Source organism: Mesoplodon mirus, assembly GCF_964341445.2.
Source record: "Mesoplodon mirus genome assembly, chromosome: 3".
NCBI classification, from domain to species: Eukaryota; Metazoa; Chordata; class Mammalia; order Artiodactyla; family Ziphiidae; genus Mesoplodon; species Mesoplodon mirus.
This window is the reverse complement of record NC_138978.1, coordinates 56,214,774-56,230,338: the sequence shown is the minus strand read 5'-3', so window position 1 is coordinate 56,230,338 and position 15,565 is coordinate 56,214,774. Positions and strand designations below refer to the sequence as shown.

At 38.3% G+C, this 15,565-nt stretch overlaps 1 protein-coding gene across 5 annotated transcripts in view; it reads right to left on the bottom strand.

Annotated features, from left to right (window-relative positions):
• PATJ (PATJ crumbs cell polarity complex component) overlaps window positions 1–15,565 on the bottom strand; it is a 353,136-nt gene that overhangs the window by 276,204 nt on the left and 61,367 nt on the right. For all 5 annotated transcript variants that reach the window (XM_082616407.1, XM_082616410.1, XM_082616411.1 and 2 more), the window contains 3 exons: window positions 10,254–10,388; window positions 5,242–5,403; window positions 1,885–2,016 (listed from right to left, as the gene is read on the bottom strand). In XM_082616407.1, coding sequence (XP_082472533.1) covers window positions 1,885–2,016; window positions 5,242–5,403; window positions 10,254–10,388 — 429 coding nt within the window. The remainder of the gene's footprint in view (window positions 1–1,884; window positions 2,017–5,241; window positions 5,404–10,253; window positions 10,389–15,565) is intronic.

The window sequence follows — 15,565 nt, the reverse complement described above, 5'->3', positions numbered from 1 at the left end:
AACACTTCTTTTGCAGCAAAATTACTTCATATAATTTGTGCAGAAATAAACATCAGTATGTAATGGTAATAAACATCAGTATGTAATGGTGATCGTGAGGAAGATGGGATGGGGGACATCTAGAATTTTACAAATAAGAATAAGATCCAAAAAAAACCAAAGGTATGTTACAATGCGTATATATATATTTTTTTAAGTGTAAAACTCAGAACTGATAAAGGAATTTTTCTCCTAAGCAGGGATTACACTGTTAAAGACTATCAAGTTTTTCTTTCCATCTTTTACTGAACTTTTTGTTTTTCTTTTTAATTTCTGAAGCACTTCTCTAACATGTGCAATATTCAAAATATAAAACTTGCAGATAATGTTTTTTTTAGAGGGCAAGAGCAATCATGATATATTTATAAGAATGCAAAAACATACAGATTCCAATGATAATGAAAATGTAGCTGAATATCTAAAACCACATCTGAAAAGTGTTTTCTAAACTAAATCCCAATTATCAACATGTTAACAAAAAAAACCCATTGAATATGTTCATTTAGTCCCAATTAATTTTGGCTAACTAAACTTTATTCAATCATTCTGCAAATATTTATCAATCACCTACCATGTGCTAGGTAATAGAGCAACACTGGAGAGGAAAAAAAAAAGTATCAATACGTGCCATTTGCTTTATATTTATATGCCCTAATAATTAACGAATATATAAACTTCCAGAATCTTACAGTATTAATATTTCTTGAAAAAGATATTTCCCAAAATATGCATTTTTTGGAATCAACAACTCATAATTCAATAATATTCCAAAGAGAACTTCCAATAACGAAGAGGGTTATCTGGCACAGAAATATGCCAGCAAAAATAAAATAGATGTAATCTATTTCAGTAATCTTAAAGCACACTGCCAAAATATGGAATTTAATGTTCTTACATAATGCTCAAAGTATTTTTCTTTCAATCTATTCCTGATTGCCTTATTAAAAAAAATTGATTTTTATATCACTTGGCATTTTATGTGCTTTGATAGAGTACATTTTGCTTTATTAAACCACAATGTCTTTAGGCAGCACTAATGTATTAAAATATGCATCTTGAAAGTGAAGAGATTTCTTGCCAACAGTTTTAATTCCCCATGATAGTCAGATGGTCTAAAAATACTTTAACTGGTAAACTGGTATAACATATAGATGTCTTACTGTGGCCTTTCACAGTAAGACACCCCCAAACCAAATGCATCAGTAACTTTACCATAGTTATAACTGGGGTACATATAAATACATAAATATTATATGTTCTATATTAAATATAAATATAAACTTCACCAAGAACATTTCTACTCACACTCATTGCAATTAATAGGTAAGCAAAACTATAAAAACCTTCATGTGAAGGGAAGGGAGAAGAGAGTGACAATTGGGAATGACTGCTAATATGTATGGGGTTTCTTTTTGGGGTGATGAAGATGTTCTTAAATTAGACTGTGGTGATGGTTGCACAACTCCAAATATACTAAAAACAACCGAACTGTATGCTTTAAATGGGTGAACTTTATGGTATGTGAAATATATCTCAATAAAGCTGGAGGAAAAAATCCTCCATATAAAAAAATTCATCAAGTTCCAGGCTCTAAAAGCATCCATGGGTATAAAACTATTCCTTCCCTTATGCCCACTTATTACATCATCTATCATTTTATTCACTAAGGGAGCTATCAATTGTAATGGTAACAATGGAAATTATAACACCCCACCTTTGGACAGTAGCATTATACATCAAATAATTCAGTTTTGCCTAAGTCAGTGGATGCCTTAAACAATTACTACTTCATATAACTTTAATACAAACTAATTGCTCCAAAAAGCTCTGTATAAGTTCTTATACCTGGTAATCCAAAATGCTGAATCCCAAGCCTTTATGATCTTTTACTAGTTCAACAATCTTGACTTCAGGAGACCACAGCGCTAATTCCCCATCATCATCTTCTTCAGTATTGACATCTATATTGTGGTCAGCCTGAAATACCAAAGAACATAAATTCTTCAATACACTGTCCTTTCAAGTTTGAAAAGAATTAACGTATCAGGAATCTCATAGCTTCTTCTCAAAATGAGGATACTCTTTGGCATGCATAGTTTTTCATTTTGATCTTTTTAAAAGGGGCATGCACTGGGGCACATATACTTTAGTATAAAACCTTCATGAAAATTCAAGCACTTAAAAAAACAGGTTGTTCATATAGTATTTTTTTTTACGTTAAAGTGTCTGTTTCATTCAAAGTATTAACACTGACCTCTTATACTAAAATGAGTTCTGTCATCCCAGTAGAAGCATAAAAGGAAAAATATGCAATTTAAGAAGATATGAAAACATCACACAAAATCAAAGCTTTTACGATATTTAAGTAGCAATACCTGAATTCATAATTACAGTGACAGACAGAGAGAAAGACACCAACACAGAGGCCAGGACAGGACAGAGAGATACCACTTCTGTTGGCTCCTAGTTTTCAAGAAAAACTTTACTAGAAAAGTAAGGTGAAAAAAAATCCAAGTCTTTGGGAATCATGTAAGTCTAAACACAGGTAAAAATCAGAGTTGAAATAATGAAAACCTGAACTTGGAGGAAGGAGGTCAACACAAGTACTCAGTACACAGATCCTCAGCTGCTTTCCCTGACTCCACATCCGCACATCCCCTATCCCAAGCTCCCTCCTTTCAGGGAAAAGAGTCACTGACACATGGAATTCTAGGAAGCCAAATGACAGACGGTCAATGAGTTGACTACGCAGAAGGAGAATAGCTGCTCCAAACTTCTGCTTTTATACTATTTATAGTATTGGATTATACTCATGTGATTTATCTTCCCCAAATACTCTGAACTTCTATCTGAGGCTCAAGAATTATCTTCTTTTTCTTTGTGGCCCTAGCAATTAACAAAATGCCTGGCTTCTAGGCTAGAATGGTGTGGGCTGTCATAGAGTTTACCAGGGTTATCCCCTCAATCCACAACAGTGCGTGGCTTATAGTAGGCGCTCCATAAATGTCTGTTCAATACATAATGAATCAATCACCCATCTTTGAGTGGCCTTCCCTTGAAACTCTTTTTAAATAAAGTTATAGACTAAATAATAGTCTTTAAGAAGTCTACTTCTAAAAACTTTGAATGATCTTAGTAAATAAAATGGAAGTAAATAAAATAAAATGATGTACTTCCTATGAATATAATTTTGAGTGACCTGTATAAGAAAATCCATTTAACGGAATCAAAGCTGGTAGATGTGGCAGGCAGAGGGACCCCTCTATTATGGAAGAGTAAGGCACCATAGCTAATACAAAAACATCTTAAAATTAGGGCTGGACCAGATCTCAAACTGTCCCTGCAGGACATGGTGGATTAAATCTAAACATGGGAACAATTTCTTGGTTCTTGAATTACAGAACTTGAAATTAGTGGGAACGTTCTGGATCAATAAACATCTGTTGATATCAGTCTGATGTGAGGAACTGATAGATTTAAAAAGAAAACACTTATACTTTCCAATAAAAAGTAAAGTTACAATGGTAATACAATACGATTGATGTTTTACTGAGGCATTTAATACCTTTACTGATTAATAAGCATTAGAATTTTGTCTGAGCTGCTTAACAATATAGGGTCTAAGAACCTAAGATCGTATTGAGATAAATGAAAAAAGACAGAAAAGAGAGCCAGGATTTTAAGAAACCACATATAATTTTAAAACCCAAGTTTATAGAAATTTCAAGGCATCCAACATATATAAGATATTATACTCCAACCAGAAATATATCACTTTGATACAATCAATTCTGCATAACTCCTGTATTTACAGAATAGAAAGCAATCAACTAATGGGCAGCAAGGATGACATTGAGCATAATTCAAAGCTGTTGTTTACCCATTGTGGTAAAGTATGACAGATGGGAGCACAGAGTCAGCAAGCAGAGTTGGTGATTTACACACCCTGTAAGATTAGATTAACGGCATTTTTATCAATAGAGGTAAGCTATCACCCACATTTAATTTTAGTAAAGATTGCAAGAATCATAAAAGTGTGGCATTTGAGTCCCTTCCTTGAAACATGTTTACCAAAGATAAGCATTAAAAAAAATTATCAATCAACAATCAATAATTTACTAAGCATTTTGTATATGTGCACTAAAGAATAAAAACACCAAGAGATACAAAATAATTCTAAGATTTGGCCTCTGCCCACAGGAGCTGACAGTCTTCTTGAAAAAACAAACGTAATATACACTAAAGTATCTGTGACTACAGGACAGTGCTACACTCTTGTATTTTAGGAAATCACAAAAAAGGACAGGTGGACAGGAGGAGTTGAGAACAGCCATAGCTAATTTTTACTGAGCACTGTCCTTATGCAAGGCATTGTGCTAAGAACTTTGCACACATTACTTCATTTCCTTCTCTCACCACAGATGAGGTAAGTACAATAAGTATCTTCCTTTTTCAGAGGAAGATCAACAGAAAGTCAAGTTATTTGCTCAATCATTCAAATCATTAAGTGGTAAAGGCAACATTAGGGTCTATGTATCTTGAAAATCAGACTGTAGGTAGGCCAAAGGGAAGGCCCTGTGTATCAAAACTGGTGTTAATGGAATTATAATCTAAAAGAGTCTGGAAAGGGGAAAAGTGACATACAAGTTACAAAAACATAATTTGGAAAAGCATGTGCTTAAAACTGTTTTCATAATTACAATGCTCTTTAAAAAAAAAAAAAAACTACCAGGAGTACAGAACGTGTTATTTTATTCTCTGACCTTCTGAAGGCTTTTACAGCAATTTTTAGACTCATTTCAAAATTGGTTATAGATTTCGTATTTTTAAAGCTCTGAAAAAGTGAAGCCCATTAGATATTCAATACTTACCAACATCTTAAACTTGTTAAGATGATCTGAGTTGAACTGGGAGTCAAAAGTAAGGAGCTCAGGTAATTACTAAAAAAAGGTTTTCTAAAATCAAAGTGCATGCACATTAATGTTACCAACCTTTCAAGTTACCAAAAAAAAGAGTAAAGTTTCATGACATTAAAGAAAAGTAACAATTTGAAAAGCTATGCATTGTTGCCTTTGAGAGCTACTGTTGTCAAACAAAAGAGGAAGGTTTTTCCCTCCCCCTTCATATCACAATACACTCTCGGGACATCCCTGATGAAGGGGCATGCCTATGGGAACCACAGTGCGAGTATTCATTTAGTACCTCCATTTCAGGAAGAGAGGTGTCAGTGGTCCTTGGTTCATCTACAGAGGCTTCATCATCAAACAACCGTCGACAGCAAACCAAGGTAAAGGGAGGCGGCACTTCTTTAAGAAAGGAGACTGCTTCTCGGCGAGATTTCCCATAGAGCTGCACTCCATTGACCTAGAAAGATAAGGGATAAGTCAGAATTGAGGAGGCCCCAAATGAAAAAAAACAAAAATCTCTTGCTTACGTCAATCTATCAAAGTGAAAACAGGATAATCGTTTTATTTTCCCTGTAAACAAAGGGCCTTAATCATTTTAGTAGTAGAAAAAAAACAGAAATCCCTAAAATTTATAAAAATTAAGGCTAAAGTTTTACTGAACTTGGGTGAATAAAGTATAAAATGTGCTCAGAGTACAACTATTACTGGGTATGTGATTTGCCTAATTTTTCACACCTCCCTGCTTTCTCCTTTCTATACTACAATGTTGTTTTTTTTGTTTTGTTTTGTTTTGTTTTTTGTGGTGGTACGCGGGTCTCTCACTGTTGTGGCCTCTCCCGTTGCAAAGCACAGGCTCTGGACGCGCGCAGGCTCAGCGGCCATGGCTCACGGGCCCAGCTGCTCCGCGGCATGTGGGATCTTCCCAGACCAGGGCACGAACCCATGTCCCCTGCATCGGCAGGCAGACTCTCAACCACTGCGCCACCAGGGAAGCCCCATATACTACAATGTTGTATTCTCTCATCTACTCCCCATCTCTCCTTAAACACACTAAATATCAATGATAGCCTTCTTAAGACCGCTTCCTTTTGCTTTTCAATTTGTAAGCATATCAATAGAGATATTAACACTAATTTTTAAGGCTGTTAAAAACTGCTCAACTTACAATGTGTAGGTAACAAAATGTAGGATACTTGGCCGTCAAAATTTAGCATCAGTTCACAATTTTCTTTCACATCCCATAAACTCTTAATACCATCCTAGAAAAATCACCTCTGTAGAAAAGAAATACACATAACTTTGCCTCAGGTCCATTCTTACTCTGCTGACACAGCCATCGAGTGTAAGAAGTGTGTCAGATTTTCAAATTGTTTTTTTAGAAGGGTCCCATATGTTTAGAAGAACAAAAAGATAATCAACTATTCCTTATTAATGATTAATGCTTATCACCAAGAGATTATCTATATTTCATATTATATATAGTGCATAGTAACAATTCTTTGCACCAAAGATGATTTAGAAACATGTCTATTCTAATTTTTTATATATATGACTTTAGCTCAAGGAGCTCTCTCATCTGTCTGCCACTCCCAAAAAGCTGAGGCATAAACACAATCCAGGCAACATATAATCTTTTCACATCTGACTCCTACCTTCCTGGCAGGGTTCAGCAGCATTATTAGTTTTAAAAGTATTTCTGGTCTGGCCTTAATTTCTGACAGGTGCAGTGCTAATGTCCAGATAACTGGCAGGGTTGACTTTCCTGGGAGGAACGTTTCCACCAAATCTGTCAAAATTGCTCAGAGAATAAGAGCACAGTGGGTTTTTGGAAGCATCCCATCAACAGTGGTCTGAGCCCAGAGTCATTCATCCCTTGGAACCACTCTCACCTGTAACATACCCAGCACTTAGCCATCAGACCAGACATAATCTCCCTGCCTTTTAATTATTTACAAAGAAATCACCACATAGTAAAGAGGCCCACATGTGTTTCAGGGAGCTAGCCCTAAAAAGTAAACATTGTCTCCCAGGACTTTATGACTGAGGAAGGGGTCCAGAGGATAGCAAGTTCAGCAGCACATGACAGGTTTTTCCTGGAAGAACTGCAAGTCAATCTTCACACAAAAGTGGGGAGGGAGGTACTTGCCACTGGTCACACCATGTCCATGGTGCCAACCAGTGCCATGAGCACAGAAAGTTCTAAAATCAACCAAATGGGGAGTAACATACTGAAAATAAAGCAAGCGGATAGATACAATCAAAGCAGGAATGCTACTCATGCACAAGTATTTTAGCTTGTGTTTCACATTACTTCAACAAATTTGAAAATCACTTTTCAGGTTTTTATCTTGGTGTACATTTAAATATTTATTTAGCTCATTATTTATTCATTTGAATTGTCTCCAATTATTATAGCAATGCCTGGTAGTCCTCCTCACCACTCTATATGCCTAAAGGGATTGGTCACATTTCCCATTAGCAACTCCTATCTAAGGGGATTTATGGCTGCTGTAAATAGCTGCTCTGGACTGAGACTTGGCACAATGTTCTAACCCTGAAGCATATTTGTGTTCCTAGTTTTAAGCTCTAAGGAGTACATTAGACAGACAGACAGACAGACACATACACACAAACACACACACACACGTACAGTTCAGGAGTTTATTTGGCTAACTTTACAGAGACTTTTTAATTTCTGTATTCAGTTGCTCAGAAGCAGCCAATTTTTTTTTAACATCTTTATTGGAATAAAATTGCTTTACATTGTTGTGTTAGTTTCTGCTTTATAACAAAGTGAATCAGCTATGCATATACATATATCCCCATATCCCCTCCCTCTTGCATCTCCCTCCCTCCCTCCCTACGCCATCCCTCTAGGTGGTCACAAAGCACCATGCTGATCTTCCTGTGCTATGCGGATGGAAGAAGCCAATTTTTATTTTAGAGCTCACAATATTTTTCTAGACTCTTCAAACCTCTTAAGTACTGTCAAGACTCAATTATTCAGACTTTGTGACTAGAAAACTCATACACATGTATTCATCTGCAGAGTACATAATACTGGACAAGTATTGTCCCACTACTTCATTCAATCCCCATTCAATCCTATCCTATAAAGATTGTTTATGTCTTTTCACGGTGGTCATGTTGCCAGTATCTCACAGTGAGATAATGTATAAAGCATTATCTTTACATGGACAATATTCCATTAGATCCTCACAAACATAGAGTGAAGTAGGAATTTATTGATGAAGAAAATGATTCTCAAAAAAACTGACATGCTAGGACATACGGTTCAGCTGTGGCAAACTCAGAACCAAAAGCAGCTCTCTGACTTGCAAACCTGTGCTTCTTTCCCTATCCCAAGTTCTTTCACTAGAAATCTATACTTGTGAATTCAACCAGTCTTTATGCTACCTCATTACATCACACATTCTATTACAAGGGAGAAGGCCCATGGAATTCCAATCTCAGCTAAGGCACAAAGGACTCAGTTGATGGCTGAGATCACGTACACTTACTCTACTCAGATCCAGCCAACATTTCTTTATCACCTACCAGGTACTAGTAGTGAATTATACTTAATGCTACTGAGCTGTAGACTAAAAATGCTTTAAATGATACAGTTTATGTTATGTTTATTTACCACAAAAAAGTAAACGAAACTGGTTTTTACTCATATTTCCATATCTTTCAAATACATATATCTCATTTCTCAATACCTAATAACTACATATTATGGCAATGTTTTCCAAATGGTCTCCAATCTGCAGATTATCATGTGTGACACCACAAAGTTATGTCATATACTCTGCAAATCAGAAGAGAAAGACATGATTCAGCACCAAAAAACCCAGAAGTGACAGCGTAAATTCTAGGGCATTAATCCACAATAAGCATCCCAATATCATTACTTGAACACCTCTAAAAATAAGCCATTTACTACATCTTAAAACAGGACCTGGCCTCTCATGCTTATGATAAAATTTGCCAATAGTCACAGCACTTGTCTCTCCGACCTCAAAATTCAACTCGGAATTCTCAACATACTCCTCCAGGTGACTGAACACTACTTAAAAAACCCAACAAGAAACCTATTTGCTATTCTTGCCATCCCACTTTAAGCAAATACAAATTTTAGAAAGAAATCTCTACTTCAAGGCCCATGGGATTCTAATCTTGGCTAAAGCAACTAGGTTGACTCTATTAAACCCAACCTAGGACTTCCTGTGGATCTAACACTTGAGAGAACCCTCTTCTACACAGCCTTCTCAAAGTTTAACCATTCCCCGTATCTTTTTTAGAAGCTTAGAAAGTAGTGTGATGTACTGAAAAACCAGTGAAATGGGAGTTAGAAAACATGAACTAAAGTCAACACTCTACCAGTGTATAAAGTTAAGGGAAATCAATTCCTTGTTTTCTTATCTGTAAAATTAAGGGTTGTTGCTTGGTTTGTCTGCTGTGTTGGCTATAGAACTTTCCAATCTAACAAAATCTCTCAAGGCAGTCATGTCACAGCAGAAGTGCTCTAGAATTGCTCTGACTGAAGAGAGGCTGAGAAGCCTGAGTGAGCCCAGTAGAGGCTGCCATCATGGCGGGGAGGGAGTCCCAAGGAGACAACCTGAAGCTAGTCAGTAACACATAAGCCTGAGGATATCCAGCTCTAATCCTTATTAGAAATAATCAACAAAACCTGCAAATAAATGTGACTACATGTTCCAAACCAGGGGTTAGATTCTTAAAAAGAATTTTGAAAAAAAAAATTATGCTATCAAACTAAAACAGGACATTAGCTTCTTTCTTAATCATTTAAATAAGCACTCAAAAGGACATCTCAGGAGTCCCAATAGATGAGGAAAATGAACTGAAAGCATGTTATCTACTTCACTTACCATTACATAAATTGTTAGTATTTTTCATCTTTATTTTTCCCAGCTTTATTGAAATATAATTGACATATAACATGTAAAAGTTTAAGGTGTACACTGTGATGATTTGATATATATATTGTGAAATCATTACCACAATGAGGTTAGTTAACACATCTATCACCTCACATAGTTAGCATATTTTGTGTGTGTGTGTGTGTCTGTTTATGTGTGTGGTAAGAACACTTAAGATCTACTCTTTCAGCATCTTTCAAGTACACAACACAGTTTTGTTAAGTATAGTCACTAATTATTTGCCAATCTAAGTAGCTCACATTACATTGGTATTGATGATGTAACTGTGGATTTCTGGTGAGAACACATTCTCCTACAACTTAAAAATTCCTGCCCTGTGTCTTTTTCCCCTCAAAAATTTTACCTCAAGAAGCTCATCTTCTGGCTGTAGGAGGTTCAGTGTATCAAGAGGACCACCTGGAGCAATCGAAGAGATATAATGGTGCCCATCAAAGGAATCCACCTCCATGCCAAGCCTCAGAGTGTGAATGGGCAGCAGCTGCAACAAAACACAGACCAGTAATATAAACATGACAAGGACACATCTGGCTGTTAATCCTCTATCAAGTACTTTTTTGACACAGAAGCCCCATCCCCTGAATCAGATCACCAAAATCCCAAAAGAGACAATAAGGGGAAAACTAGCCTCAAGTAAAACATGCAGTCATTTGTCATCTTGTTCTCACTCTTGTCCTCTCAGATTCCTTGGGAATGGAGAGACAGACGTACAAAGTCTCCAGTTCTAAGCTCCAAACTTCCTATGGTTCCCAGTATGTATTCTGTGTTTCACTTTTCTGCAGGGCTTCCCATCTCTCAGGACAACTAGCTCCTTTATATTACCTAAGTTCCACTCACACTTCAATACTAAAGCAGTATCACTTCCAGGAAGCCCTTCCAGATATCTGAGCTAATCCGCTTCCATCTGGGGTCCAAGATCACGCTGTACACATGTCCATCACAGCTCACAATACACTGCTTTAAAAATTCCTATTTTCTGGGCTTCCCTGGTGGTGCAGCGGTTGAGAGTCCGCCTGCCAATGCAGGGGACACGGGTTCGTGCCCTGGTCCAGGAGGATCCCACATGCCACGGAGTGGCTGGGCCCGTGAGCCATGGCCACTGGGCCTGCGCGTCCGGAGCCTGTGCTCGGCAACGGGAGAGGCCACAACAGTGAGAGGCCCACGTACCGCAAAAAAAAAAAAAAAAAAAAATCCTATTTTCTTAACTGCCCCCCCACTGCTTGAGGGTATCTTTTCTCTCTATAACCTCAGGCCCTAGAATAGTACCAGGCATCTGAACATGGGCTCATTACATGTTATCTGAACTAATCCATGAAAGATGGTACCTCTCTCAAGATGTCTTTTTCCATCTCACCAGCTTAAGAGAGAACAATTTCTGATTTGGGGGAGGTATGGGTGTGTAATAAGGAAGGCAATCATTATTCCACTACAGGATTGGTTCTGTTGACTTAGAAGGATTCATATGGGTTCAGATATGAGCCAAGCATTAAGAAATTCCAGCCAATGTCAAGGTAAAAAGATGAGTGTCTTAGTGTTGTTGGCTCTAAAGGTCAAAGGCATTCACCAAACTCCATTCCCCTGACTTTCAAAATTGGAACTAATGATTTCTCATTGTGGACATATAAACTCAAACATGGCAAATGGTACTACAATAGTCTGTTTATCCAAAATACCAGGCCCATCTCTAACTGTATATTTGCTAAGGAGAAAACCTTACACAAGATGGCAACGCATCCACAACATGGCTCTTTCCCTATTTCCCTTCCTCTGCGATCACTTATCCTGGAGCTTGCCACCTCCCCTTAGTCATCTGCTCCGAGTCCTCAGAGTTCCACAGGCCTTGCTTCAGACACCACCTGGGGCTCATTTCCATCCTACTACAGACAAACAGACAAATGTGAAGTGGCAAGGCGTCCAGCTGACTAAGGCCTCAATGGCTTAAAGCAGGCAGGAGGGATTCCCGGCCTTGGGCTAATTTTCTGAAAATTAAGTGCTCTTGACCACCAAGCACTTCAGGATCTACAGCCATCTCTGGCAATAAGATATTCTAGCAATTCGTGGGTAAGATTGCTTTTACTCTTGTTCCCTCTCTGTGATCTCTTTATTTCTCACTGCTGCCACCTCATTCTGTTTAGTCATTGTACCAAATCCTGTATATCAAGCTAGGAGACATTAGGGTCAGTTTCTTTAGCACTAAAAGGTGAATAAAAACTCTGAGAAATGTTTCTGTAATAACACTTTACCCATCCATCTCTGCCAACTCTCTTCCTTCCTTTGTTTATGAGCTGAACACTAGGGCAGGGAGTGGTCAGTGGGTCCACCTGTAGGTCATCCCCAGTGCTGTGCTTAAAGTATGCTTGCAAGAGCGGATTTTTCAATTTTCAGGAATTCTGCAAGCCAGTTGTTAATGACAGCCATTATTAAATATGAAATTATACGATTACAATGAAATAAATAATATTAAAAATAAATGTAGTGGGCTTCCCCGGTGGCGCAGTGGTTGAGAGTCCGCCTGCCGATGCAGGGGACACGGGTTCGTGCCCCAGTCTGGGAAGATCCCATATGCCGCGGAGCAGCTGGGCCCATGACCCATGGCTGCTAAGCCTGCGCATCCGGAGCCTGTGCTCCGCAACGGGAGATGCCACAACAGTGAGAGGCCCGCGTACCGCAAAAAAAATAAATAAATAAATAAAAATAAATAAATGTAGTAAGTACTCAAAATCCATCACTTCCTAATTATTTTGACCACATTTTACCTATGTTCTTGAAGTGACTTATATCTGTTATACATGTATGGTGGAAACACTCTCTATCTAAGAATTTAGGGAATACCAAAGGGATGAACAACTGAAAAAGACAGATGAAATGGCTGATTTGTCTAGCGCTAAATGCAGGTAGGTCAGGTAACAATATAGTCCTGCTCCCATGGAGAAACCTGCATCAATGAAGTGCAGCTGTGAATCGTTACCTAACTCAGTGTTCATTGCTGTCATTTTGGTTGCTTGAAATCTGCCACAGTGGAACTATTTATACACAGGTATTGGCAAACGCTATAAATTAGAGTTGCCTTTTTTTTTTTTTTTTTGAGGGCTAGACATTTCCCAGCATATCACTGATCTACAATCTAGTTTGGACATGATATCCAGCATATATTTATAGAGTGTAAACTATGTGCAAGGATTTGAGCTTTGGGCTGGAATTACAGGATGAACAAAAAGAAACAGTTTCTACCCTCCAGAACTAACATCTAGGATGGAAGGCAGACAATATAAACAAGCAAGAGAGCGAGCAGAGACAAGCAAAACAAGTAAGCCAATAAACAATGCACCAACAAACAAGTGAAAGGTAAACCCCAAGTTACCAACTGTGATAAGGGCTATGAAGGAGCTAATCAGGGTCAGGACATCGGACACAACTGTGGAGGCTGTTTGAAAAGTTGGTCAGAGTAGGTTTCACAGAGATGGGGACATTTAAGGTGAGAACACATATATATGGAATATAAAAGAAAAAAACATGGTCATGAAGAACCTAGGGGCAAGATGGGAATAAAGACACAGACCTACTGGAGAATGGACTTGAGAATACGGGGAGGGGGAAGGGTAAGCTGGGACAAAGTGAGAGAGTGGCATGGACATATATATATACACTACCAAATGTAAAATAGATAGCTAGTGGGAAGCAGCCGCATAGCACAGGGAGATCAGCTCGGTGCTTTGTGACCACCTAGAGGGGTGGGATAGGGAGGGTGGGAGGGAGATGCAAGAGGGCAAGGATACGGAGATATATGTATATGTATAACTGATTCACTTTGCTATAAAGCAGAAACTAACACACCATTGTAAAGCAATTATACTCCAATAAAGATGTTAAAAAAAGATGCAGATGTAAAATAAGCATATGAAAAATAATAATAAAAAAATATTTTTTAAATTAAGGGGAAAAAGTTCATGTCAACTGATAAAGGTGAACAAAGATGAAAAAAAAAAGAATGAGTCAGCCCTACAAAGAGCCTGCTTGGGGACTGCTTGTGGGAGGTTAGTGAAAAAGGTAATTGCAAAATTTTTGGTTTGAGCAACTGAGTAGATGGTGGTAGCAATTTCTGCATCGAAATAAGTGCCCAAATTAAATGACACTGCTGTACACACAATTTGCTACTTATATAATAGCATGCCCTCATAAAAAAATAAAAGGAGGGAACTGATTCCAGTCTCCCCTGCCAGCCCCTTACTAATCAATCCTGCTCTATTCCCCACATCTATGGAACAGCTGATGTCAGGAACAGGTTGGAGCACTGAAGAGCAGCAGAGGCTCACCCATGGAATCCCTTGACCACCAGATACAGGATGCCCTTCTAGGCTATTCCCCCCGATATCTATAAACACCACATGCTCCCTAGAAATGTACACCATGAACGGAACACACGTGCCCCATCTTCAATCACACTGAACAAATAAACCAGAAATGATGTTTACAAAATCTGTCAATCTAAAAGACTCCTAGCTAATATTCATTCTGCATCTAAATCTGAGTACAGCTGGGTTTCTGAGACTTCATGTTACATGGCTGCAGGTTTCTCTGTGGGAGCAGGACTGTTTAATTACCTGTCGCAGCTGCATTTTGCAACTAAACAAATCAACCATTTCATCTGTCTCTTTCGGTTTTCCACCCTTTCAGAATTCTGAGAGCCGAAAGGGCTAAAATGACAGGAGTGGGTGCAACAGACAGATGATTGATGCCTTCACACACAGAGCACGTTATGCTTTTTGATGCTTATTCAATGTGCTTTGCAAGGGGTCCTATTTAAATCTACAAAGTTAATGAGAAGCGGGATTTTCATGATCCTGATGTGACAAGTAAAGGATACAAGGAAATATATCCAAGGAAAGTGTGACCACTGTGTGATTTACTATCAGCACTAAAACGATGAAGATCAAATGAGATCAAGAAAGCTAGAGGAGGACTTCCCTGACAGCGCAGTGGTTAAAAATCTGCCTGCCAATGCAGGCGACACAGGTTTCAGCCCTGGTCCGGGAAGATCCCACATGCCGTGGAGCAACTAAGCCCGAGCGCCACAACTACTGAAGCCCATGCACCTAGAGCTCATGCTCTGCAACAAGAGAGGCCACTGCAATGAGAAGCACGCACAGCGCAAGGAAGAGTAGCCCCCGTTCGCCACAACTAGACATAGCCCGTGTGCAGCAACGAAGACTCAATGCAGCCAAAATAAATAAATTTATTCATTTATTTTTTTAAAAAAGAAAGAAAGCTAGAGGCCTTGAACCTATGAGTGGAGAGACCTGTCAGGAAACAAGCTGGAGCTCATTCATTTCACTGGAAGCTCTACTTTTAGGTCCCTCAAACAAGATATCAAAATGCTCAAGTAAGAATATAAATGACGTTGCTCCAGGGGAAAAAAAAACTTCTGGATAGGAATAGCTATGTCAGTGGGTTGGGGGAGGATGCTTCCAAAAAATGTGAACAAAAAATAAAACACAACAGAAAGAACCCTATGACTGGCTCTTATAACACACACACACACACACACACACACACACACACACATCCTCTCTCTCTCTCTCTCTCTTTCTCTCTCTCTCTCTGTCAATGGAGATATTAAATAATCATTTATGTTTAAAGATTAGGTACAAAGACTTACTA